At 36.2% G+C, this 25,815-nt stretch overlaps 1 protein-coding gene across 2 annotated transcripts; it reads right to left on the minus strand.

The window, feature by feature from the left end:
• Positions 1-216: 216 nt before the first annotated feature.
• LOC136205357 (scarecrow-like protein 13) lies at positions 217-4,333 on the minus strand. Of its 2 annotated transcripts, XM_065995900.1 has the most exons (3): positions 4,175-4,296; positions 3,274-3,386; positions 217-2,327 (listed from the first exon to the last, which is right to left on the minus strand). In XM_065995900.1, the coding sequence occupies exon 3, from the start codon at positions 2,108-2,110 to the stop codon at positions 482-484; it is 1,629 nt and encodes a 542-aa protein (XP_065851972.1). In that variant the 5' UTR covers positions 2,111-2,327; positions 3,274-3,386; positions 4,175-4,296; the 3' UTR covers positions 217-481. The 2 variants fall into 2 exon arrangements, with proteins under 2 accessions (XP_065851972.1, XP_065851971.1); XM_065995899.1 differs by lacking the exon at positions 3,274-3,386 and having other exon boundaries at positions 4,175-4,333.
• Positions 4,334-25,815: the final 21,482 nt, after the last annotated feature.

The raw sequence follows: 25,815 nt of genomic DNA on the forward strand, positions 1-25,815 counted from the left end.
GCCAACTTAAAAGATACTCCTAAGAAAAGTTTAGTAGACTAATTTCCAAACTTATGTTTTGAGAAATACCAAAGTGAGATATTATTGGGGTGAATGCTTCCAGACTCAGCCAATGACATCGCTGTGGCAGCTTGTTCATAACATTTGTTTTGATTCTTGCTAGTCTATCTCAAACACAAACCTAACACTGTCTATCTCACTTGCCAGCGACACAAATTTAAGGAAAGATAAATTTGCCATTTATCCAAAAATTATACAAGACCAGAAAAACTGCACCATGAAGCAGATCAGTTTCTACTTCATTCCGCATACATATCGAATTATACGAGCATCTTTTTTTTTTCTTGTCCTTAACATTAGTTTCTGAAAAGAGCTAATCTGATTGCTAGTCAGTTACAAACATTACTATAGATCATAAATGCAAATACCAAAGAACCGTAAGACAAAATTTACAGATGTGGAATTAAGACTATTACCACTTTCACCTCCAAGCAGAAGATGTTGACATCACTGTGTTCATCCACCACAGATAAACAGCCCCATCCTTCTCTTGAAGTCCATAGTTTCTATCATATTCCTTCAATAGATTTTTCACAGCAGTAGTCACCGAACAACTCAATGGGTACTGATTAAATCCAGCCATTGTGAATCTTAATCTCCACTTCCCAAATACTTCATGTCGTTCGACCCTGTCTGGACCCTCACAAGCAATCATATTCACTATGTCCCTAGCTACACAGTGCTGCTCCGCGTTTATTCTCTGCTTGTCATCCCTAGTTGATCCGGCATCGATTGATTCAAACATTGCTTTATAATATTCTAGTGTTTCCTGGAACCGTGGAAGGAAAGGCTTAGTATTTGTGTTGGATTCTTGCTCGACGAGAGTCACCACTTTCGGTGACAAACTCTTCACCAGCCTCAAGAGTCGATCTCTGTGATTCCATGTGTCCACGCTCTCATCTGGCATGTGGTGCAATACGTAAGGAAAATTCACAACCACAGCTTCGCCTGGTTGAAGTGCAAGATGTTCTAGCTGAACCTCACAGCCGGACATGGCTACATCATGGAATTGAAATGGCACATTGTTTGACTGAGCAAAACTTAACAACTTTTGCCTAACAATATGAAGTCCTCCGCCACGAGCATGAGCTGATTGCGAATCATCAACACCAGTTATGCGAATTGAAGGGGGGCCACCTGGCCGATTTGCAAGTGCCTTCATCAAATACATCCACTGGGTGCCCTGAGCAATCTGAAAATCTATGATGTGAATTCTAGGTTCAAATTCCACAGCTTCCTGGATGACAGCATTCGCAGAAACGTAAGCGAACTTCCAGTACGGGCAGATATTAAAGAGAACACTCATGTAAGTCATGAGATCTGAGCTTACTGGTACATCACACTTTAAAGCTCGGTAGATTTTACTTCCCGACAGTTCTACCCGTGCCCTAAGCCCTTCCAACATGTAAGCTCCTAAACGCTGTATGGGCTCTCCAGAAACCGACACCATTTGCTCCAACACATGCATTAAACCTGCTGCTCTCGGTATATCTTCATCAGATATTGCTTCAGCACAGGCAAAGAGCATCTGTTTTATATCTAACCTAGGAATCATATCACCCATTTGGCTCCAGTCCCACCTGGCTAATTGATCAGCTTGGTGGAGGCAAAAATCACTGTTGTTCGTGAAGTCGGATTCAGGCCCCAATAACGTAAATTCTAGTTCCCGCAGTTTCTGCCTCATTAATACATTGTCATCATCGGCAAATGATGATCCACTCAGCGGAGATTCATAGATGTCAGGGGAATGATGAGGATCTGACAGGCATGAGTGCGAACCTTGGGGTGATAAGGGGCTTCTGTTAGATGAGACGCTAGCAGCTGGTGAATCATAGACCATAAAACTTCCCGTTGCTGTAGATGAGTCCAAGGTGAAGTATTCTTCCTTGACCGTCTGAAAGGAAGCACTTGTCCCTTGACTGCCAACATCTGAGTATACATTGTTGTCTAAAATCTGTATGTGAGACAAACCATAGGGATCAATATGTTGTGCTTGGTTGTAGAACCCATGAATACCAGCTGAACTTTTGAATTTCCGAGAAGTTTGCATCTAAACTTCACCCCTGTTACTTAGCTTCCTCAATTGCAATAGATAATAATACCTGCCTTTTAATTACAATTGGTACCTCTTAGGTATTATAATCCCAGAAAGCCACATGTTATCATTCAGCGGTAATGGTTGGCTTCAATATAATCCCTTGTTGACAAAATTGTCCGAGGCTGATAGTCTCTAATTTCAGAGCAATGTATCAAAAGGTAACACAATTCTGCCAATTGAAGGAAACCAAAATTAGATTAGAGTCAACTTTTACCTTGTTGATAAATTTGAGAAGAGATCATAGAACTAAAAAAAGAAAGAGAAAATGACAAACAGGAAAAGATAGATGGAGAGCAATGCAAGAACTTGGAAAAGGAACTAAAAAAAAAAAAAAAAAAAAGGGCGGCCCGGTCGCATTACGCGTCCCCGCTGAGCGAGGGTCCGGGGAGGGGTCCCACCACAAGGGTGTATTGGGGGGCAAGCCTTCCCTTGCCAATTTAATTGGCAAGAGGCCGCTCCTAAGACTCGAACCCGTGACCTCTGGTCACACAACAACAACGTTTTACCGTTGCGCCAAGGCTCGCCCTCAACTTGGAAAAGGAACTAAATTCAAAAAAACAGAATAGCGCAAAGTAAACTGCATTCCCATCCACCGGAATCCAGAAGGAATAAAAGAAAAAAAGACTCAGATTTATCCGGATGCTACTTTAATGGAACTGGATATTTCATATTTGTTAATATCATGGTAAAGTTAAGGTTATCACAGCTCCTAGCTCAAAAAAGAGGTGATTGAATGGTATTGCTTTACATGAACTTGAAGCAAGAATGAAATAATAAAACCACCACAAAGCAGAGACTCGGACCAGAATCAGAGACTCAGACCAGAAGCATTCTTTGCGTGCCTGTTCAGCCTACCATTTCCAAGTTACAGTCACACAAACCCTTTGGCTATTCAATTGATTACTAATGAAAGAAAGAAAAAATGAAAATCACATACTCAAAAACCAGAAAGTTTACCAGTCAACATAAACACTGAGACAAGCATTAAGGAAGACCTAGCATGGACTAGATTATTGAATTTCCTAAGACTGATAAAATAAGTGGTGAACAAGGCAAACAGGAGATGTTTCAGGGTCCAAATTCAACTGATAAAGCAAAAGCACTGAACTTCTTACATTTGACTATTGGGTTTCCACCTTCAACCATCTACTTAGTACTTGCTATGCAATGAAGGAAATTTGCAAGCACAGAAGCACTGTGCTAGAATGAACCGACAATACCAGCACACCTAGAATCAATTAATAACAAAAAAAAGTTGACTTAAAATCAACCGACAATATCAGCACACCTAGAATCAATCAGAAGCCTTATCACCAACAGAAAAAAAAAAAAAAAAATTCTATATTCCAGGATGAGTCCTGAAATCTATAGTACTGACACTGACTCAACTCTTCGTTGAAACAAAAGCAGAAAAGCTATCCAGTAACCAATAGAAAAAGGCACTTTAAAGGCTAAAAGGCACTTCTAGTGGCAAACCGACAATCAAACCATACTGTTGAAAAAAATGTACAAAAATAAAAAATTCCCCCAGATGCCAAGGCATAAAATCCCGTCTTCTATTCTTCTCACAGACAAAATTTAAAATAAAAATCAGTCACATAATTTTGTTTGAAGGGATATAAATTGAGCTCTCTATATAAGCATAAATCGAATTGATCTATTAGTTAACAGAAGAAGATATACAAATCAGACGGCTAGGGAATAAATTTACAGAACTAGTTACACACCATGAATTAAAACTTCAAATTCTTTCAAACAAAGATGAGAATTCATAATCCAAGTAAGACAAAAGAACCATATAGGTTGAATTGTGACCACATATTCTCACAATTAATGAGCCAAGACTGAAATTTAATGCCCAAGGTCCTTAGTCAAAACCACAAAAAGAAGAGAAGGGAAATCTTCCTTTACCATCAAAACAAGAGCTTGAAAAACACAAAAATTAAAATAAAATAAAATCACAGCTAATAGTGAGGAGTAATGGAAGAAATTGAAGAGCAAATTGTAATTCCGTACCTTAGGGTTGAGAAAAAGGAGTTGTATGGAAGATGGGTATTAGTTGATTTTGTGATTCTGTTGCTTCTTTGAAAAGAGAAGAGAATGAGGGCAACCGTTGTCTGTTTCTTCTGAGAAATGATGAACAAGTTGGCTTTCCGTATCAATTATATATTTAGGAAAGATGAACAGATCTGGGAAAGAAATACCCCCACTTTTTTTCTTAAATTACAATTAGACCAGCCAACCGTGTGGGTGATTGGAAGATTACTTGCCAAAACTTTAACATAAATTAAAAGGAAAACACACCTTTTTTTGACTATTTTTATAGTCTAATCTAATTATTCCTTTTTCACTTTAACAAATCAACTAGATAAAAAAAAAAAAAAAAAAAGTTACATACTTAGAGATTATTAGTAATTGACTATTTTTATATTCTAATTATTATTCTTTTTTACTTTAAAAAAATCAACTAGGTAAAAAAAAAAAACTAAAAGAAGAAAAAGAAAGAAAGAAAAACTCACCAAACAAAAAGAACAAAGAAAACGAAAAACTAGGTTAGTAAGTGTTGCGGTATATATATAGGATAAAGTTTAAATACAAAGGAAGATAAATTTACTCGTAACGTATAAAATGGTGTAAATTTGTTCATATATGGAAATTTTAAATATATTACAAATATTCGATTATTACATTAGATTTTTTAAATAAATTAGTCAATAAACAGATTTTAGCAGGTTTTATAACTATTAATTTATTTCCTTCTATGTTTTATTTCCATGACCACGACATCTGCTCCAGAGACTCATATTTTGACCCATGATTTACTCCTCCGTAATCAACTGTCGTATTAATTATTCAACTAATATCGTCATAATTTCATGATTAATGTCACCCCTATTAATATTTCCTTTAATGTCGTCATTAATCTCACGATTAATGCCACTAAATATGGAAGTCAGGGTCAGCCTTGATCCTAGTCCCAGAATGCGCCGGCTTATAGCTCAGTGATGGAGAGGGCCAAAAAAATTTATATATATATACAGTTTAACTTTTTTTTTATTTATATATTAGTGTCATTTAAAATTTAAAGAGCCCAAATAATTGATATTTTAGACATAAAAGTTGTCCAATTGACTTTCCAAATATAGGTTGAGGGTTAATCTAAAGAAATTCTGAAACATTTTTTTGATTCTTCATAAACAAATGTATTTGATAACCGTAATAATATGTACTGTATAATCATTAATGAAATACTTTTTGTTTATTATTTATAGGAATATATTTTAAAATTCTACGTACAATTGTTTTTGTTAAATGGGCCTTTATTTTTCATTTCGCTTGGGGCCTATAAATTGTCAGGTCCGGCACCAATGAGAGTTTGTTCAACATTATTGGAGGCAGTTTCAAATGATAGTTTAATTGTGGATCCAAAAAACGAGTTTTATGTGGCTCTACTGGACAGGCTCACCCATCATCATGAGTCTATTAGTCTCGAACTGTCCTGGACTGGACAACCCATGAGCAGTTGGCATTTTGATAGACCTTATCCAAAATTACAAACCAGTTATTATTTTTCTTTCTGAAACGAGGATTGGGCTTAGTAGTTTGGACTCTATTAGGCGTAAGTTAGCCTTTCCTTATTGCTTTAGCGTTGAGCCTATTGGTAGGAGTGGTGGGCTAAGCTTGTCATGGAAAATGGATAATCATGCTACAATTCTTAATTTGAATAGAAATGTTATTGATATCAAACTTGTTGTTTGTGCTGACACTGAGTGGCGTTTTACTAGGTATTATGGTCATCTTGAGAGAGCAAAACGAGTTGATTCTTGGGAGCTTTTTTGTAATCTCTCTATTTTTCCTAATTTCTCATGGTGTTGCATAAGGGATTTCAAAGATCTGTTTTCCCCTGAAGAAAAGAGGGGTAAAGTTCCTCATCCCCAATTTCGATTTCAAGGTTTTCGAGATGTTATTAGCTCATAGTGGGTTGATTAATATGGGTTCTATTGGACCTTCTTTTACTTGGAAAAGAGGAAGGGGTTTTGTTGATTGGGTGGAGGAGAAGCTGAACCGAGTTTTTGCTTCTGTATCATGGCTCGATATGTTTCCAAACGCTATTGTATTAGTCTTGAATTTCTCTTCGTCAGATCATTTGTCACTACTTCTTAATCTATAATCTCAAACTCGTAAAGTTTGGGTTAAACACTTTAAATTTAGAATGTGTGGCTCAAAGATGTAAGGTGTCGTCAAATTATTGAGGAGGTCTAGCGTCGTAGCGATTCCTTACCTTTGCAACACAAAATTCGTGAATGCGATATGGAACTTACTTGATAACAACCTGAATTATTCCTTATAAAAGTAGAATTAATGATAATTAATGCAGGATTAATGCAGGAGTGAATATGCAAATAATGAAGAAAAAGAAAGGAGTCTCTAGCATTATGCCACGCCGCATGGACCATGACGAGACACGCCATAGCAAGATACGTCCAATGAGAGCAAGTAATGGAGACCCGCCATAGTTCTCAAGGAGAGCATGCATACGCATCGACGGTTCTAAAGAATACCAAAAGGCGCACTTATAACCATCCATGAAGGAAATAAATATAATTAAATGGCAATTAATAGCCATCAATAAAGAGATCAGTATCCGCCAGGTGAATATAAGGAGGTTTCTTGAGACAAGTCCATCTAAAGGTCTCTAAACCATTATCAAGGAGAAACCTCCGACATTGATGATACTAATAACTCCATTAATACTTAAACCATCAAGTATAACTAAAGTAACATCAAAACCCACATTCAAGGACAATAAAGGGGATTAATGCGATTGTTACAGAATTACATATAAATACCCCAGCTTCCTGAGATCAAAGGTACACTTACACATTATTCTCAACCCTACTTTGTCATTATAGTTTATTCTCTTAAGAAGTTTACTGACTTAGGCATCGGAATGTTTCCGGCCGATCCCAACGGCGCCTCACAGGGAATGGCTCCGATCAAGAATCTTTTCACAAGATAACATTACCCAATGGGGTAATGAGTATATAAGGCAGTTTAAGAATCTTTTGAAGGATGTGAAGCGTGATATAAGTAATCAGAGACAAAGAAGAGATGAAGTGGGTGTTGAAGAGTTCAAGAAAAGCCAATGGGTGCATTTTGAATTGTTGGGCACCTTGGAGATTTTTCTGAAACAACGTGCTAAGACCCATTGGTTGAAGGCAGGAGATGCAAATACCAGGTATTTCCACTATTTTGCAACTAGAAGGAAGACACAAAATAGAAGTGAGAGATTGTGATAGTGTTTGGAGGGATTGGGAAGGGGGTTTAAGTGAAACAATGTGCAATTATTTTCAATAGTTGTTCACTTCCTCTAATTCTTTCTCTGTGGATGTGCTAGATTTTATTGATCTTATTATTTCTTCACATAGGAGCTTATTATTATGGTGACATGGAAGGAAGTAAGAGCTGTTATTTTTAGTATGCATCCTGATAAAGCTTTAGGGCTGGATGGGATGAATCTCGCTTTTTATCAGAATTTTTGGCCTCTTATTGGGGCAGATGTGTGGTGAATGTTTGTAAATTTTTTTTGTTACTGGTATTTTGCCTCAAGATTTGAACAATACAAATATTGCTCTCATTCCTAAGAAGGAACATCTTGTAACAATGATGGATTTCTGGCCAATTTCTCTTTGCAGCGTTTATACAAAATCATTGCTAAAATGATTGCCAACAGATTGAAGCCACTTTTACATGGTATGATCTCTAACTCTCAAAGTGATTTTATTCTTTCCTGATAGACTCATCACATATAATATTTAATTGCTTTTGAGACTACTCATCATCTGAAAAGGAAGCATTGTAACATTAATCGTTCTATGCACTCAAGATTGATATGAGTAAGGCTTATGATCATTTGGAGTGGGGTTATATGTGAGATATGTTTTCTAAATTTGGTTTCACTACTCATTGGATTAATTTGATCCTTACTTGTATATCTTCAGTCAAATATCATATTATTTCTGAGAGTCCTGAAACAGGTCCAATTGTGTCTTACAAAGGAGTGAAGCAAGGTGATTCATTGTCTCCTTACCTTTTTATTATTTGTGCGAAAGGTTTGAGTGCTCTTATAAAGAAAAAAGTGAGGCAAAACCTTTGGAGAGGTTATAGAGTAGCGGTTGGAGCTCCTTATGTTAGTCATTTATTTCTTGTCGATGATTGTTATCTATTTTTTCAAGCTTCTGCAGTTGCATCATATATTGTTCAAGAGGTCCTTAATGAGTATGAATTGGCTTCTAGACAAGTTGTGAATTTTAATAAATCTGCTATTATGTTTAGTAGAAATGTGCATACCTCAATTTGAGATGATGTTTGCAGTATTCTAGGAGTTATTGGAACGAATAGTCAAGAAAGGTATTTAGGCTTTCCTTCATTTGTGGGTAGAAGTAAAAGACAGGTGTTAAGTTTTATCAAGACTGTCCTTTAAGCAATCCCAAATTTTGCAATGAGTCTCTTCTTGTTTCCTGTTGGCCTTTGCCAAGAAATCGAAGTGATGTTTAATGGGTTTTGGTGGTGTAATAGAGGCAGATGTATCAGATGGATGGAATGGGACAAATTATCTGTGTTAAAGGAAGATGGGGGTTGGGTTTCAAATGTTTGAGGAACTTGAATTTGGCCATGCTAGGGAAGCAAGCATGGAGATTCCTCACTGAGCCTAATTCTTTAGTTTCTCGTATCTTCAAAGCTCATTATTTTAAATGTTGTGACTTCATTCATGCTAGTAAAGGTGTGAATCCTAGTTTCGTCTAAAGTAGCATTTGGCAAGCTCGATCATTGTTAATTCGGGGATGTCGACGTCGGGTGGGTGATGGAAATAAGATTACAATTGGCATGGATGCTTGGCTACTTAACAATTCCAGTAGGTTACCTTCTAATGATATTCAATTGTCCATTGCTAATGAGAAGGTCTCCTCTTTGTTTGAAGTATGCAGGAGGAAATAGGATTATGAAATTATTAATGATATTTTTAACCTGGAAGATGTTAACAATATTTTCAGTATTCCTTTCTCTAAAAATTATAATTGTAATGACTGGTTTTGGAGGTAGAACATCGTGGAAATTATTCTATTAAAGTGGTTGCAAGGTGATCTTTAATAGAGGTTTGGATTTGTGTCGGAGTTATTGGAAGCAGCTTTGGCATCTCAAAATTCCACCAAAGGTGTGTAATTTAATTTGGAGAATTTGTAAAGATATGATCCCTCGTCGATTTGTTAATATTGATCAGTTATGTTGTTTATACGAAAAGAGGGTTGGAATCTAGCATTCATATTTTTTTTTTATAAATGTCATTTTGCCACAGTAGTTTAAAACGGTTCTTCTCAGAGGATAATTTCAAATATTACAGGGAGTCGTTTGTTGTCTGGTTAGAATTTGTGTTTAATATGCTAACTGAAGAGCAATGTTGTTTATGGGCTTCAATTGTATAGGGATATTTGGTGTTGTAGGAATGAGGTGGTGTGAAGGGCCGAAGCGTTGATATTACTACTGTCTTTCCTTTGGCTTGTGTTGGACTTAAAGATTGGCAAGATGCATAATTATTATAAAATAATATATGCAGGATGCTTGGTTTTCACAGTGGAGACCTTGGTTTAAGCCTCCCCTTAGTAAGCTCAAAGTAAACACAAACACTTCAATTATTTCTGGATTGGGCTGGTTAGGCGTCTTGTGCTTAGGGACAGTGTCGGTCGCTTTTAAGGTGTGTTTTCAAAACGTAGTGTTGAAAACTTTTCGATTAGGGAATGTGAAGCTATTGGTATCCGAGAGGCTCTCAACTGGATCAAACTCGGGAGTTTGGGTGGTGTGGAGGTCGAGTCAGATGCGTTATTAGTGGTGGAGCATATTCATCAAGCATACTTTCGTTCTTCTTATGGTTCAATTATAGAAGATTGTAAAAGTCTTATTTCTAGTATGTCAGATTTATATGTCATTCTGCAAATGTGGTGGCTCATATTTTAGCTATGTCTTTTCATTCATTGTCAGTACTTATGGAGTGGGATATTGTCCCTTCAGAATTTATTTTACATTCATTATATATTGATTCCGTTTAATGAAGTTTATTTTTCTTAAAAAAAATACCTATTTAATTACAAATATGCAGTTGTTTTTATGATTAACTTGTATGTAGTAGGATTAAATAACGGTACTTCAGCAGATATTTTATAACTGTTAGTACCATAATAAGTATTTTAGACATAATTGATAGTTGAAATGTATGATGTGATAATCAAATAATAATAAATCATTATGCTTACATGTTCTGTTAGGTAGACATAAAATTGACATTGTTTGGAAAAGTTAGAGTGGAATTGTATAATTTCGTACAATAAAAGTAAGGGTTGTTTCAGTTGATAATTATTTGGTTGTTGTCGTTGTTTGTTATTTGTTGTTTGTTATTAGATAATTAATTATTACTAGTATTTTGATAAAATTGTGATTAATTATTGTTCTTAATATGCAAAATATCCAAGATTAGTAGTTTTCCATAGAATCATCTATCACAATTCCAAAATCAAATCTTGTATGAAACATATTTTTACCCAGAGCAGAGGTCTGTAAACATCGAGTTTTAATTAATCAATAAATAAATTATAAAAATAAAAGATATAATACATAAATTAATTAAAAAACCTAACTAACTAAATAAAAATTGAAAATATAAGCAAAAAGAAATTGAAAATAATACTTTATTTTCTTAAAAAAAAAATACTTTATTAACTAAGATTTTAAACAATGTTAAAAAGAAATATGTTTTAGCACAATTAGATAAATACAAACAAATTTTTATTAAAATTTTTCTCTTTTTTTAAGTTTTAAAATGCTACAGTTTTCATATAAAAAATTTTAAAATATATATATATTTTTTTTAGTCAGAATAAAATTGGAAAAACTGCTCTAAAAAGTTAAAACAAATATTTTATTTTCTCAAACACAATAAAAGCAAATTTGAACATAAACATTATCTCTATGTGATACAGGAATTTTCACATACATCTTAATGAGTAAGTGAATTTGCTCATTCACCGTTAGATATAAGCTTATTAAATCTAAGCCTCATGATGCTTTGAATCTTCACCTTAGAATTCTAATAAGTCTAGATCTAACGGTGAATGAGCAAATTCTGCACTCATTAAGGTGCATGTGATGATATATGATAATAGGCATAACACTTATTTGACTCTTCAAATTAAAGTTTCAAAGTCAATTAAGACCTTAAACTATTAAAATCATCAATCGGGTTCCTAAATTAAGCAAATATCATCAATTGAATCTTCATCAAAAATCATTCAGCTGAACAGTTTCACATTGTCTTTTTTTAAATCTATTTTGAGCAAACACAAAAATCACTACATTTAATATCAAATAGTTATGGTTTTTCGATTTTAGGATAAGGTTAAGACTCAATTAATAATTTTTACTTAATTTAAATTTAGAAATCTAATTATTGATTTTGTCTTGAATTTGAAATTTTAATTTAGAAGTGAAAGGAATATTATGCTATGATAATAATATATAATAAGAGATTTTTTTTTTCTTTTGACTGGGAGATAATCCAATAAATGAGTCAAATAAAATAAAAAAAGTTGAAGAAATTGGGAATGTTCCGGGTTGTAGTGTCTTCTTTCCATATTTGGTAGTTCGTAATCAAATGATCATTTTGATACACCAATTTCTTTTCTATCCAAAAAGGACGCACCTACTTATCATTTCTTCCTATTTTATATATTTTATATTTCTACAATTACAATAAGAAAGAAATGTATTTACTATATTTTATATCGTTAATCATTACATTTTTTTATATCCAATTCACTGTTTTTTTAACTCCCAATTTTTTTTGTTAGGATAAAGCACTTTTATTTTATTTTTTTTTGGAAAATATCAATTTAGCTTTTAGGTACAAAATCATATTAATATATATTTACAGTCTTGATCTCATATACCTTAATGAGCATGTAGAATTTAGGCTCTGTTCTTTATTACTGAAAAAAACTGAACTGAATTGAACTGAACTGAACTGAACTGAATGCTACTGAACTGAACTGAACTGAACTGAACTGAATGATACTGAATACTGAACTGAACTGAATTTAACTGAATGCTACTGAACTTAACTGAATGATACCGAACTTAACCGAATTTAATCGAACGTAACAATAATGATGATATTAGACTTTAAAATAATTTAATGATAATATTGGACATTCATAAGCTTATAATAATAATAATAATAATAATAATAATATTTCTACCAAAAAAATAATATCAATAATAAATAAACATATTATTAAAGATTAAACTAAATTAAATATCAAATAAAATCTAGGCTCGATAAAATCCTATGACATTAAATAAAAATGAGTCTAATTTAAATTAAAAATATAAATTACATACAAACACAAATTTATATATAATTTAAAGCCTATGAAATTAAATACAAATTTTTATATGAATACACACTCTTAACTTTTTATTACAATTAAGTATTAAGGTACAAAAATACCTTTAACGTTTTGGGTCCGGGGTTATTTTACTCCTAATGTCTAAATATGAATTTTCATATGAATACAAAATCTTGACTCAATTTATCAATGTTAAGGGTAAAATTGCTATTGGCTTCTAATATTAGGGATAAAATTGCACTATTTGAGATATTAAGGTAGTTGAGCCAGTTAATTTTTTAGAGCATTGTAATGTAAACGTATTAATATAATATTTATTTACTTTTCGCAAAATTTGCAAATAAGTTGCATCAAATAATTATAATTATAATAAATAATGATAATATATATAATGACAAAGCATAAATTATATATAAATACAATTATAATGAAAATAGATAAATTAATATATAATAAATTATAATAATTATAATAAATTGCTGAAATTATAAATAAATAATGATAATAATAATAAATTATATATAAATAATAATAATATATAATAATTATAATAAATAATGATAAATATTGAATACTGAAACTGAATACTGAAACTGAATACTGAACTGAACTGAACTGATTACTACTGAACTGAACTGATTGTTACTGAAATTAAGTAATAAAGAACAGGGCCTTACTCATTTACCGTTAGATCTAAGCTTATTAGAATCCTAATATGGAGATTCAAAGCATCCTGAGGCTTAGATTTAATAAGCCTAGATCTAACAGTGAATGAGCTCATTAAGGTGTATGTGAAAATTCATGTATATGTTTAACTTTTAAAAAATAAATATTAATTTATTTCATTAAATTTTTTCAATTGTAAGTAAAGAGAGAAAACAGAACTTAACAGATTAATATAAATGAGTCTCATCCATAGAGGTGCAAACCATCTGCGAAAGTGAATAGCCACTGCTGTCAGCGGTGGATACACTTACAAACCAAAAAAAGATTAATATAAATAACATCTCATATTTTGTTATCAAACCTTAAACTATTATTTTTTAAATATTAAATCTATATTAGTACTATTTTACATATAAATTTAATATAAACCTAAATTGATACCTTCAAGCTTTAGATTTGTTTTTTATATTTTTTTTTAAGAAATTTCAGATAATCACAAGAAAACAGTATTTTAATTCTAAAAATGCCAGCTTTCTCTATGAGATACAACTTTTAAGCATTGTTTGTTGAGAGGAAAGAAGATCTTTTAAGCAATTCTTAAAATACCAAAGTTGTTCACCTCATCAAACTTTGGATTTTTTTTTTCCTCTTCCTCTAGTACGAGATAAAAGATTCTAGCAGGAGTCGGGCTCCTTAAGAGATCAACCCTAGCTCCATAAATATTCTAAAAAATTGATAACTTTAAACTTAATCGAACACTATAAATTATATAAATATATATAGATATAGACATAAGGTTCGGTATGTTAACTACTATCTCTAAACTAGTTCACACCCTTCCATTCGGTCCTAAACCAGAAACTGAATTAGACATCGAAGCGGGTTTGTCGAACTCCGGTCCCGTTTGGCTTGCATACTATTTTGTAAGCTCAACACGACATCAGATCAGCATCACGATTTGGAAACGTAACCAAGAACGGATAAAGTTATCGAATGTAAATTATGGGTTATCATAATATTAGTTCTTTAAATAATCTAATTTAGGCCTTGTTTGATAAACCACTTAATGACTTAAATTAAAATATTAAGCACTTATTTAATTTAAGTGCGTTTGATAACAATTATTTCTCTATCACTTAAATTAATAAATTAAGTTAAAAAACATTTATTTTGGTAAGTCAAAATATTTAACTTAACATTTTAAGTTAAATGTTATCAACTAATATTTTTATAATAATTATATCACTCAATATTTTTAGCACTTATAATATTCAGCATTTAAAATTCAGTACTTATTTTTTCAGCACTTAATTTTCAGTTTTATCAAACAACACCTTAGTTTATGAGAGTGATACGTATATACGAGTATGGACTTAATTATGTGTAGATACCTAGTTGTAATTATCTTATTATATAATAGGCAGAATAATAATTACACGTTATGTTTTACTATAAATAGGGGTTATGGTACAATTACTGATTCTACATTCTCATTCATCAAGTGTAGAGATTCAAGTCGTGTCTTGTCCTATAATAATCAACTCGAGATGCTTTCGATTACATTCAACCCGTTGCGTTATGGATTCAGAAACGCTTCCGCTATTGATCTCGATGAATTGACATGAGTTTTGATCTTGTGATTCTATTAAATAATCTACATATTATTTCTAACATATCCAATTAGCCTCCTAAACTTACGTAAAATGTCATAAATTAATCACTCAGTTGCAAAAACGTAAGTTAAATACAGAAGATGTATTATACGCGTCTTTAAAATAGTAAAAGGACTAAAGTTACATGTGGTTCCAATATTAGAGAAATCAAAGTTTATAATTGAGCAATCCTTCTATAAATTATATAATAATATTTTTAAGGTGTGTATAATACATTTTATATATACAGTTTACTTGTTTTTTTAGAACTGAGTGATTAATTGATAGCATCTAGTAATCTTAATTAAAACACGTAGAATTTTTTTTTTTTTTTTTGATGAAAAAAACACGTAGAAGTTATAATATAAGTATGAGAATTATTATTAAAGCTTCAAGAGTAAGCATTATAGTATAAGCCAAAAAGCTTAGATGCATAAGATGACATCATTACATGGCTTATTTATAGCAATAAAGCCAAAAAGAGTTTTATCAAAATAAAAAGCAAAAAAAGAGGAAACCAGTACAAGAGGCGCGTAGGGTAGGGATGGCTCAATGGCATTCTCGTTATTTAATAATAGAAATGAGGTTGGTTTAGAATATATGTATGTCATCTACCTAGAAGGTTATCAGGCCCATATTCCACGAAGCAACTTACAATAAGTTTTACTTTATTACTTAAATAATGACGTGGCAAAAATAGCAACCTCCATCCACTAATCTGACGACTGCTGTGTACGTCATAAAAATGAGATATGATTAGACGTGGTAGGGATCATTTTATTCAGATGCATCTTCTTCACTACGCGTTAGTCAACCACCAAACTCAGAATCAACGGGTTCCAACTTTGCTACTTAAAATTCCTTCATTATTACTATTAAAAACAAAATAGTTAATGATTGGACACTCTGTTTGACATAGATCAGATCTTAAATTAACAAATGAATTTTGGTCACTATGTTCGATTTTGGCTAAAGTGGAACTTAAATTTAAATTTAAATTTAATAGTAACTAACTAAAACATTTAATAATCATCACTAATTATGTGTAACTAATTCGAATTAGATACTCAATTGGTTGTTCAGAGTATTAATAACAAATTTTGAAGATATACAGAATTTGAAGAGGTTATACATGATTGTTTAGAAATTTTACAACACCTGATTGCTCGATTATTTATGTTTCTAGATTAGCGAATGGTGCAACTCATGCGATTGTTCGAAATCTCCATTTTAATACTAATTTTTATATTTTTTGTGATCCTTTTTTGGTTAGAAGGTGTTTTAAGCAAAGATTCTTTTGATAGTGAATAAATAGATTTTTGATTCAAAAAAAATTATACGTAACAAAATATAAGGAAAAAAGCTAAAAATGTTAGAATATATATAAATATATTCTATATAAATAGTCATATTCAATTATTAATATTCAATAATAATCACACAACAATGGTCAAATACTAGGTTTTAGGGGAAAAGTACAAAATTGGGTCAAGCAGAAGATCTATTTACATATTTAATCCATTTACCTAACCTATTATATATCTAAACTATTTTTATGTGACTTTTTCAAAATACTTTTTTTATTAAAGGCTGCTTATCGAGGAGGAGCCGAAGACGGACATCCCAGCTATGCTGGCACCCCCGACCTCAACCCCATGACCTCCGAACCAATATTATTAAAAGAAAAAATAAAAAATCCGAATACAAAAGAATGAAAGAGAAGAGAAAAAAATACAGAACATGATCAAGAGAAACGGTAAGAGCACCATCCTCTTCTATTGTGAAGAAAAGCCGATTCACAGAAGCCCGGAATATCATCCCACCACGTAAAACTAGAAGCCGTCCGTCCAAAGTTTGCAAGCGAGTCAGCAACCTGATTGCCTTCGCGGAAAATATGAGAAATAACACAGTTCATAGCTTCAACCTGTGTCAAACAATTTAACCAATTCTGTCTAATTACCTAAGGAACCGATGTGTTTTCAGCATCTGCACTACATACATAGAGTCACTTTCAATCCAAATCTTCCGCCAACCTTTGTTGTAAGCCAAATCAATAGCATGAACAGCCGCAGACAACTCAGCAAGGAAGGCAAACGAACTGGTGATTGGAAAAGCAAATGCTCCCAGATACAAACCAGTACTTGATTGAAAAATTCCACCGCACCCGGCCGGTCCAGGGGAACCCGAAACAGAGGCATCAGTGTTAATCTTCGTCCAATCCCTGGGAGGAAGCTGCCAAACAACCGGGATGATTCGCGGCCCTTTAGCAAGCCTTTTAGGAATCCCGAGCTCTCTTAAAATTTGTGTTTCCACTAACGAATTCCATGTAGTACCCCGACCCGTGTGAGAAGATTCTCTCAAGGCTCTCCAAATGCGTCTTAAAACCATTACTGTTTCCGGTTTTTCATCCTAAAAAATGCATCTATTCCGAGTAATCCACAATGCCCAAATAGAATTTCCAATTGCAGCTGCCCATAATTCAGAAATTTGAGAGCTAAAGCGTTGAACTATGGCATCACTTATGAGAGATTTAAGTGTCGAGCTTGTGTTGATCCGGCGTCCAAACAATGAGCTAATACCTTGCCAGATCATTCTAGCAAATGGACAAGTGACGAAAAGATGATCAATTGATTCCACATCAGAAAAACATAAGCTGCAGCGCGAGACAATAAAACATCCACGTAATCTCAGCTTGTCATGAGTAGGCAAATAGCCGAGATAGGCACGCCATGCGACCAACGAATGTGCAGGAGGAACGCACGGATGTCGAACGAAACGACACCATTGTTGCTGATCAATCGGATCCCTAAGCCAAGCATACAACAATTTAACAGTAAGAACCCCACCTATAGCAGGCTTCCACACCCATTTATCCTCCGCGTCCTTTCCACACTTAATGCGTCGAACCCTACCCTCAACGTCTGAAGGAAGCACAGGCAGGTCATTCCAACTATCTCCATCCAGATAATTTTCAACCGAATCCGAACAAGAACGTTGTTGTCGAGCAGTTAACCCAACCTGAGCAGCTAGTGAGCGACACATCCATCCCCCGTTCCAAAATACTTTTAATATATATATATATAACACTTATAAATTTTTTAGTCTTTTTTCTTTCTTCCTTCTGTCTGATTTCACATATTTCGCAATATGCGAAGTATGCGAAGATAATGTTTGGTTCCGTATATGATTTTAATTCGCAGATTTCGCAATATTGTGAAGCTTGTGAAGATAAAAAAAACGTGTTTTTAAGCATTTTTATCTTCGCAGACTTCGCATATTGTGAAATCTGCGAAGTGATATATAACAAAAAAGTCCTAACAACAAGGGATTCTAACATTAAAATCATAACATTATCAAAATTTACAACAAGATTGCAACAATAACAACATTAAAATTATAACATTATCAAAATTTATAACAAGATTGCAACAATAACAACATTAAAATCATTTCAAAGTCAATGTAACCAATCTTGATGGAAATTTTTCCATGTATTAGAAGAGAATCCAAGAAAATATTCTCCTCTACATCCCAGTACACCGTCTTCTTGAAAGGAATGTTATGTATTCAACCACCTTCAGAAAAATTTAATCGTGTTAGGAAGAAAAATGACGATTTGGCTTCGCGAAAAGAGGATTTCATGAAGTCTGCAAAGAGAAATGTGCAAGAAAAATGACGCTTTTACTTCGCAAAAACAGATTATGCGAAGTCTGCGAAGGTAAAAATCATGAACATTCCTCTTCGCAGACTTCGTGTAATATGTTTTCGCGAAGTAAAATCGCCCGTTTTAGGCTCTTTTTCCTTGCAGACCTTCGCGAAAGCCCATTTCGCGAAGTGATTTTTCGAAGAAAAAAAACGAAGAGAAAACAGCAGATACTTACATTTTTTCCGCCATTTACCATTAAAACTGTCAATAACCATATGATAAACGCAGAAGAACAATGAAATAACGTCGAATAACGATTTCTTCGATCCGAACAAGAAGAAAAAAAAGCAAGAGACGAGAAGAAACAGGAAGATGAAGAACCATGGCTTAATTTTCTAGCAATAGGAAGATGAAGAATCAAGAGATGAAGAGAGGAAGAAGAGAAAGACATGGTGATGAAGAAAATGGAGCAGATTTCGCAATATAAAGAAAGAGAGGAAGATCAAAGTCTGGGAATAGGAAAGAGAAGAGAAACCGTAAGGAAGATGAAAGGGAATGGGGAGATGAAAGGTTGAGATATTTTGGAAAAGTCACACAAAAAATAGTCTATATATGTAGTAGGTTGGGTAAATGGGTTAAATATGTAAATGAGTCTCCCATTTAACATAATTTTGTAATTTTTTCAGCTTTTAATAACTTTCCTTGTTTAGGTCAAACGATAGTTATTATTGACTATTGACTATTGAAATATATACAATACATTTATAACTCATTATCAACCTAAGAATATATATTCTAACAAAAAGAAACAATAGCACATACATTTGCATTTTATATAAGCTTGGATAAATAATTTTGATAACAGGTAGTGAAATTCTGATCAACGTCCGTCCCTGTGGGGGCGTCGTTGGGTTCGACGGGGGGAAGCTCCGATGCCAAAGTCAGTAAGGTGAATCAATGAAGCAAACTGAATTGACAAAGGTTGTGAGAATGTGTACCTTGATAGCCTAGGGAATCAGGCAACTAGAAAGCCTCCATTAATGCTCCATTAATGGCGATTACAAGTTATCTTTAACCTGGCGGTTAGCTAATTGATAACTTATTAATGATCTTTATGGCCGAGTCGGCGACCAGCCATTACAGTGGCGAATCAGGTGAATGAAGAGATTCGCCTCATAGGTCCGCCAGTGGATCTCTCTGAGCAGATCCGTGGAGATCCGCCTGCCGGATCCCCTTTGGGGATCAATACGCGGCGTTCTCAAGGTGAATATCCCTTTTAGTCCTTGGGATAATATCTCTATGTTATCAGAAGCCCCCCCAAAATGCCCTTAAAGTCCTTTAGGGCTTTTGAGCTTCCGCGCGCCGTCATAAACATCCGCATTAATGAGCACACTGTTCGATGCCAATTGATGAATGACACGTGTAATGGACGCACTGTCCCAAGAAGGAGAAAACACCCTTCTTCCTCTTTCGCTTTCTCTTTCTTCTCCATTTCTTCTTCGTTGTCTCCTTTATTGTTCGAAGCTTTTTCTAGGAATTTTCAGAGTTTCGCACCAAGCTTCCGATTTCACATGTAAGTTCATCTTCTTCGGTTTAACTTTTCTCTGAATGTTTAGAAGTTCGTCTTCATCTTCTGGATCAACTTCAGAGCTTTTTAATTCGACCCCTTCCCTAGAAATAGTAGTTGATTTTAGTTGGACCACTTCGTCATCGGAGAACTCCTTTTCCTCCGAGGACACGATTAGCTCTAATTTAGCTGGGTTTAGTAACTCGGTGTGTAATCGTTACCAAACTCGTTCCACTAGGAATCCAGTTCTTTCCACTTCTATCTCCGGTACCGCTCCGGCCGTTAAGGCTAGGTGTTTTCCGGGGACAATGGCCTCTTCTTCTATCCCACTTAGGAAAAAGAACCCTCGAGTGGAGTCTACTCCTCTCGTATGAGTGCCGCGGATCTAGTGGATCTGGCGAATCGCTTCCTCTGGATCAATAATTATGAGACTCAGTTAGCCGCAGCCCATCAACGACCTTCCTGTCCGCCTAGCGGTTTTCTAACAGTATATTGCAGTCATGTAGAGAGGTGGTTCCGGCTTCCTCTCCCAAAGATGATGGCGGACATCCTCTCCTACTTTGATATTACAGCCAGCCAACTGCATCCCAACGGTTGGTTGGATATTGCTTTAGACTGCTACCTCGCCTCAAATTTAGGAGTGGTATATACGGGTCGTGTTTTCAGAGCTTTCCATAAACCCTCGAAACGGAAGTATGAATCCTATCTCACATTCGCCAAATTCGGGGCATATTCGCCATTTAGTGACAAAATGTCCAATGTCCATTGTTGGGATGAGAAATTCTTCTATGTGAAGATAAAAGAGGGCGAATCACTGGGTTTTCCCTCGTTTTGGAATCCCAAGCCCTTACACATGGCGGGCGATATGCGAATATTGAACGATAGTGATGAAGTGGTGGCGGAGATCATGAAGAAGATCAAGGCGGATGCATGGACATACGCAGACGCTTTAGCCTTCATGATGAGCGATATTCCGTTGATTCGCCGAGAGGGGGAGCAATTCATTTATTCCAAGATTGCGGAATTTGACCAAGGTAACTTTTATTTCTTCTCGAACTTTGATTACTTCAATGTTTTCCTTGGCAGGGGTTTATCTAAGGCCAATCACGCTATTGCAGAGAAGCGTAGGAAGTTTTTAGAGGCTGAAGCACGTAGGAAAGATCAAGTGGCGAATCCTCAAACGGATACTGGAAAACGTCCTGCGGGAACAGTGGTCGAGCCGCCATTAAAAAGGAGGAAGCCTATAGCCACTGGAGGCCCTAAGCTTATGGCGGATGCCATGAGGTCCGCCAGGCCTGTTGGGGAGATAGAACAGGTAAGTTGCCTTTTATTTTTACCTGTTCATCTAGTTTTAAGTTTTGACCCTTGAATATTTGTGCAGATGGCGAAGCTCGATATGGGCGGATACTGGTCCGCCAAGTATGGCGCTCAAGGATCTTTTGAGAATGAGTCCATCATAAACGACTTGGATGAAGCCTTGGGTCAGGTGGGCGAAGTGCAAAGGAATCAGAACCAAATTCCTGGTTCCATTCATGCGCAAAAGGGGAAAACAGAGCTCCTTATGGTGAGTCCCCTAGAAAGGATTTCTTTTTGTAGAAAAAGTTGTCCCTTTGCTCTTTTCTCTTAACGAGATTGTTTGTTTTTGACAGATGTATACTCGCATATGTGCTATGGAGGCCGAGCTCCTTCAAGGTGTGGCGGATAAGGCAACCATTGAAAAACTGGAAAAAGAGGTAGCGGATGCCAATGCGCACATTGCTTCTGCTAATGCGATCCTTGCCTCTGCTACAGCCGCCTTAGTCCTTAGAGATGTGGAGATTGAGAAGCTGAAGGAAAAGATTATGACAGACGCCAAGAACCATGAGGATGCCCTAGGAGAAGCTGAATATATGGCGGGTGAGCAAGCCTTCTATTATGGCGAACTGCTCATGGCGTACTTTTCCCTGGCGCATCCCGAGATTGATTTCACAGATCCACAGTTCACCGTCCCCGAACCAGAAGACATAGCCAAATATGACAAGATGTCAGACGCTAAGGAATACATCCGCGAATATGTTCGGAGATGGATGAAGGGACCCATGGAAGAAACCAAACCTTCCACTACTGTCCCTCTAGTGGAGCTTGAGGAAGTGCCCCCCAAGGCGGGTGAAGAACCGATCACTGATAACGCTCTTCCTCTTGGTCCCACATCTTCCGTGGAAATGGAGGCACCTTTGGTTGGCGTATCTGAGGCTGTGGAGAAGGAGGCTTTCCAGGCAAGCGCTGTAAGCGAGGATAGTGCAAAGGAGGATGCTCCCATTGTTAATTAGTTGCTTACTTGTGATTTGTAAAAAATCGTTAAGTACAGTTTGTTTTAATCCTTTATGGCAGCTATTTATTTTACTAATACGTTTGCATAAGTAAATATATAGGTATCTAGGATTTATTTTGGAGTAGGTGGCCAACCGTACCCCATTGCATGGACCTTTGTGAAGGTTAGAAGCTGTTCTATTCCATTGAAGGAAGTAAAGCTGCCTAGGGGATCAATTTGCTACCTGTCTTTGAGGTGAAGTGATTCGCCCGTAGGACTTGTGAATCCTTTTTTGGGAAGGATATGTAAGGGAGTGTAAAGACCTTGCGTCCAAGGATCGTTTTACTCTATCGGAGATTGGGATCCTCTCAGAGATGGATCCGCCCATAAGATAGATTCTCTTATGTCCAAGGAGAAAAAGTAGCCATGAGATAGCGATACTTTGTTAATGTGGAGAGCGTTGGATGCCCCCCTTCTTTTTAAGACTGGAATATTGATATTGCTGAAATAAACTTTAAAAGGAACACAGATAATAGAACAAATGGTGTTTATTAATGGGAGAAATGCTTTATTACAGTAAGCAGGTCTTATAAGTGAGCCTCGTTAAAACCTTTAGTAAGAAAAACCACATGGGAAAAAGCTTACTAAAGGAAAAAGAGTACTCAAGACCGTGTGTACACTTCATTTTCTGACAAAATATTTGCGGAGATTTTGGAGGTTCCATGTGCGCGGCAATGTGTTGCCCTCCATGTCCTGAATTTTAAATGTGGCGAATCCAATCTTTTCCACTATCTGATATGGACCCGTCCAGTTGAGCCCTAACTTGCCCTTGCCTTCTCGAGACTGGATTTTGTCGGCCTTTCGGAGCACAAGGTCACCCACATTCAGATCCATAAGCTTGGCATTTTTATCATGGTAGGCGGCGATTCACTGTTTATACGCCGCCATGCGTACATAGGCTTGGTCTCTTTGATCGCCTACCTGATCAAGACTTTCCCTTAGCCTTTTGCCGTTGTCCTCTTCGCAATAAAAGGCCACTCTATCACTTGGGACCTGTATTTCAACCGGGATCACAGCCTCTACACCATGAGAGAGGGCGAATGGCGTTTCTCCTGTGGTCGTCCTAGGAGTGGTGCGATAAGCCCATAAAACGCTTGCCAGCTGATCCGCCCACTTCTTATCATGCTCTCCCAATCTCTTCTTTATCCCTTTTACGATCGTCCGATTCGTGACTTCGGTCATCCCGTTGGATTGGGGATAATAAACGGAGGCAAATCTGTTCAGAATGCCCAACTCTTCACAGAAAGTTTTGAATTCGCTACAGTTGAACTGTGTTCCAATATCGGTGATGATGGTATGCGGAACACCGTATCTTCCCACGATGTTGTCCTTGACGAATTCCACCATTCGTTCTGCAGTGATGGAGGAGATAGCTTCGGCTTCTACCCACTTGGTGAAATGATCCACTGCCACTACCACATACCTCCTCTGTCGACAAGTTGGAGGAAATGGGCCGACAATGTCTATTCCCCAGAGGGCGAATGGCCGTCCTTCTATGATGGGCCTCTGGAGATGTTTGGCAGTATGTGATTCATTCGCATGAATCTGGCAACTATGACAAGATTCTACCAATTTTTGGGCATCCAATTCGGCCGTGGGCCAGTAGAAACCCGCTAACCTGGATTTCTTCAAGATGGTGGCGGATGCTTCATGAGCCCCACATGATCCCTTATGTAGCTCCTTAAGGATTTGTTGTCCCTCTTCCGGCAGAATGCACTTCAACCAAGGGTGGCTAAAAGATTTTCTGTAAAGGCCGTCGTTGATTACGGAGAGATAAGCCGCTCTCCTAACTATCCGTCGTGCCTCTTCCTTATCCTCAGGTAAAGTTCCACATAGCAGATATTGGCGAATGACCGATCTCCAATCATCTTCTACCGTTGTGAGTAGGGATACTTCCTCTGAAGCGAAGGCTGGAGCTATTTTAACTTCGAAGGGACAATCTGGATCTGTCCAATTCTCCTCACAAGAGGCCATTTTGGCCAAATGATCCGCCTCAGTGTTGGACTCCCTTGGTACGTGAATCAGTTCCCATTTGGTTTCCTTAGCCTCAAGGTGATCCAGTAATTTTTTGACTTCTGCTACGTATTTGGCCAAAACATCATCTTTCACCTCGTAATTCTTGATTACTTGGTTGACCATTAGCTTAGAGTCACTATAGATCACAATCCGCTCAGGAGTGATTTCTTTGAGTAGGCGTAATCTCAATACCAGAGCTTCATATTCAGCAGCATTATTAGTTGCATGGAAATTCAATTTTGCTGCGTACCGTAGCTTTATGTATTGGGGACCCTTGATCACAACGCCTACGCCAGCTCCATCCGCTGAGGAGGCGCCATCGGTGTACATTGTCCACTCTTCTACTGGAGGTTTGGTATGATCTATCCCCTCATCAGTGAATTCATTCACAAAGTCTGCCAAGACCTGACTTTTCAAAGTTGACCTGCTTTCATATCTTACATCGAATTCACCAAGGCGAATTGCCCATTCCATCAACCTTCCAGAAGTGTCTGGCTTCTGCAAGACCTTTCTCATCGGTATATTCGTTCAAACCACCACAGTATGCGCCTGAAAATATGGTCTAAGGCGGATTGCTGTGGTGACAACAGCCAGCGCCATTTTATCAAGCTTAGAATATCTGGTTTCTGCATCTTTCAGAACCTTGCTCACATAATAAATCGGAAACTGCTGGCCATCCTCCTCTCGTATCATGACCGTGCACACAGCCTTATCCGTAACCGATACATACATGTAGAGGTCCTCTCCCTTTATTGGTCGACTCATCATGGGCGGCTCTGTGAGGAACCGCTTGATTCCTTCGAAGGCCTTTTCACAATCCTCATTCCACTCGAACGCCTTTTGCTTCTTGATGACTTCGTAAAAGGACTGACATCTGCGAGCTGAACAAGAGATAAACCTGCCCAAGGCTATGATCCGCCCGTTAAGGCGTTGTACTTCTCTGATGTTCCGTGGTGCTTGCATTTCTAGGACAGTCTTAACCTTGTCAGGATTTGGGCTAACTCCTTTTTCGCTGATCATGAACCCTAAGAATTTTCCATACGTCGCACCAAAAGTACACTTCTCTGGGTTCAGCTTAATGTTGTGGCATCGGAGTACGTCCAGTACCTCCTTTATATCTTCTGCATGCCTTTCTATGGTTGCGCTTTTGATGATCATGTCATCTACATAGACAGAATAGTTATCCCCTTTACTATCTGCGGATATCTTGTTCATCATCCTCTGATAAGTTGCACCCGTGTTTTTAAGCCCAAAGGGCATAACTTTGAAGCAATAAGTGGCTTGATGTGTTACGAACGAGGTC

This window comes from Euphorbia lathyris, chromosome 9 (genome assembly GCF_963576675.1).
Source record: "Euphorbia lathyris chromosome 9, ddEupLath1.1, whole genome shotgun sequence".
In the NCBI taxonomy this organism is placed as follows: domain Eukaryota; kingdom Viridiplantae; phylum Streptophyta; class Magnoliopsida; order Malpighiales; family Euphorbiaceae; genus Euphorbia; species Euphorbia lathyris.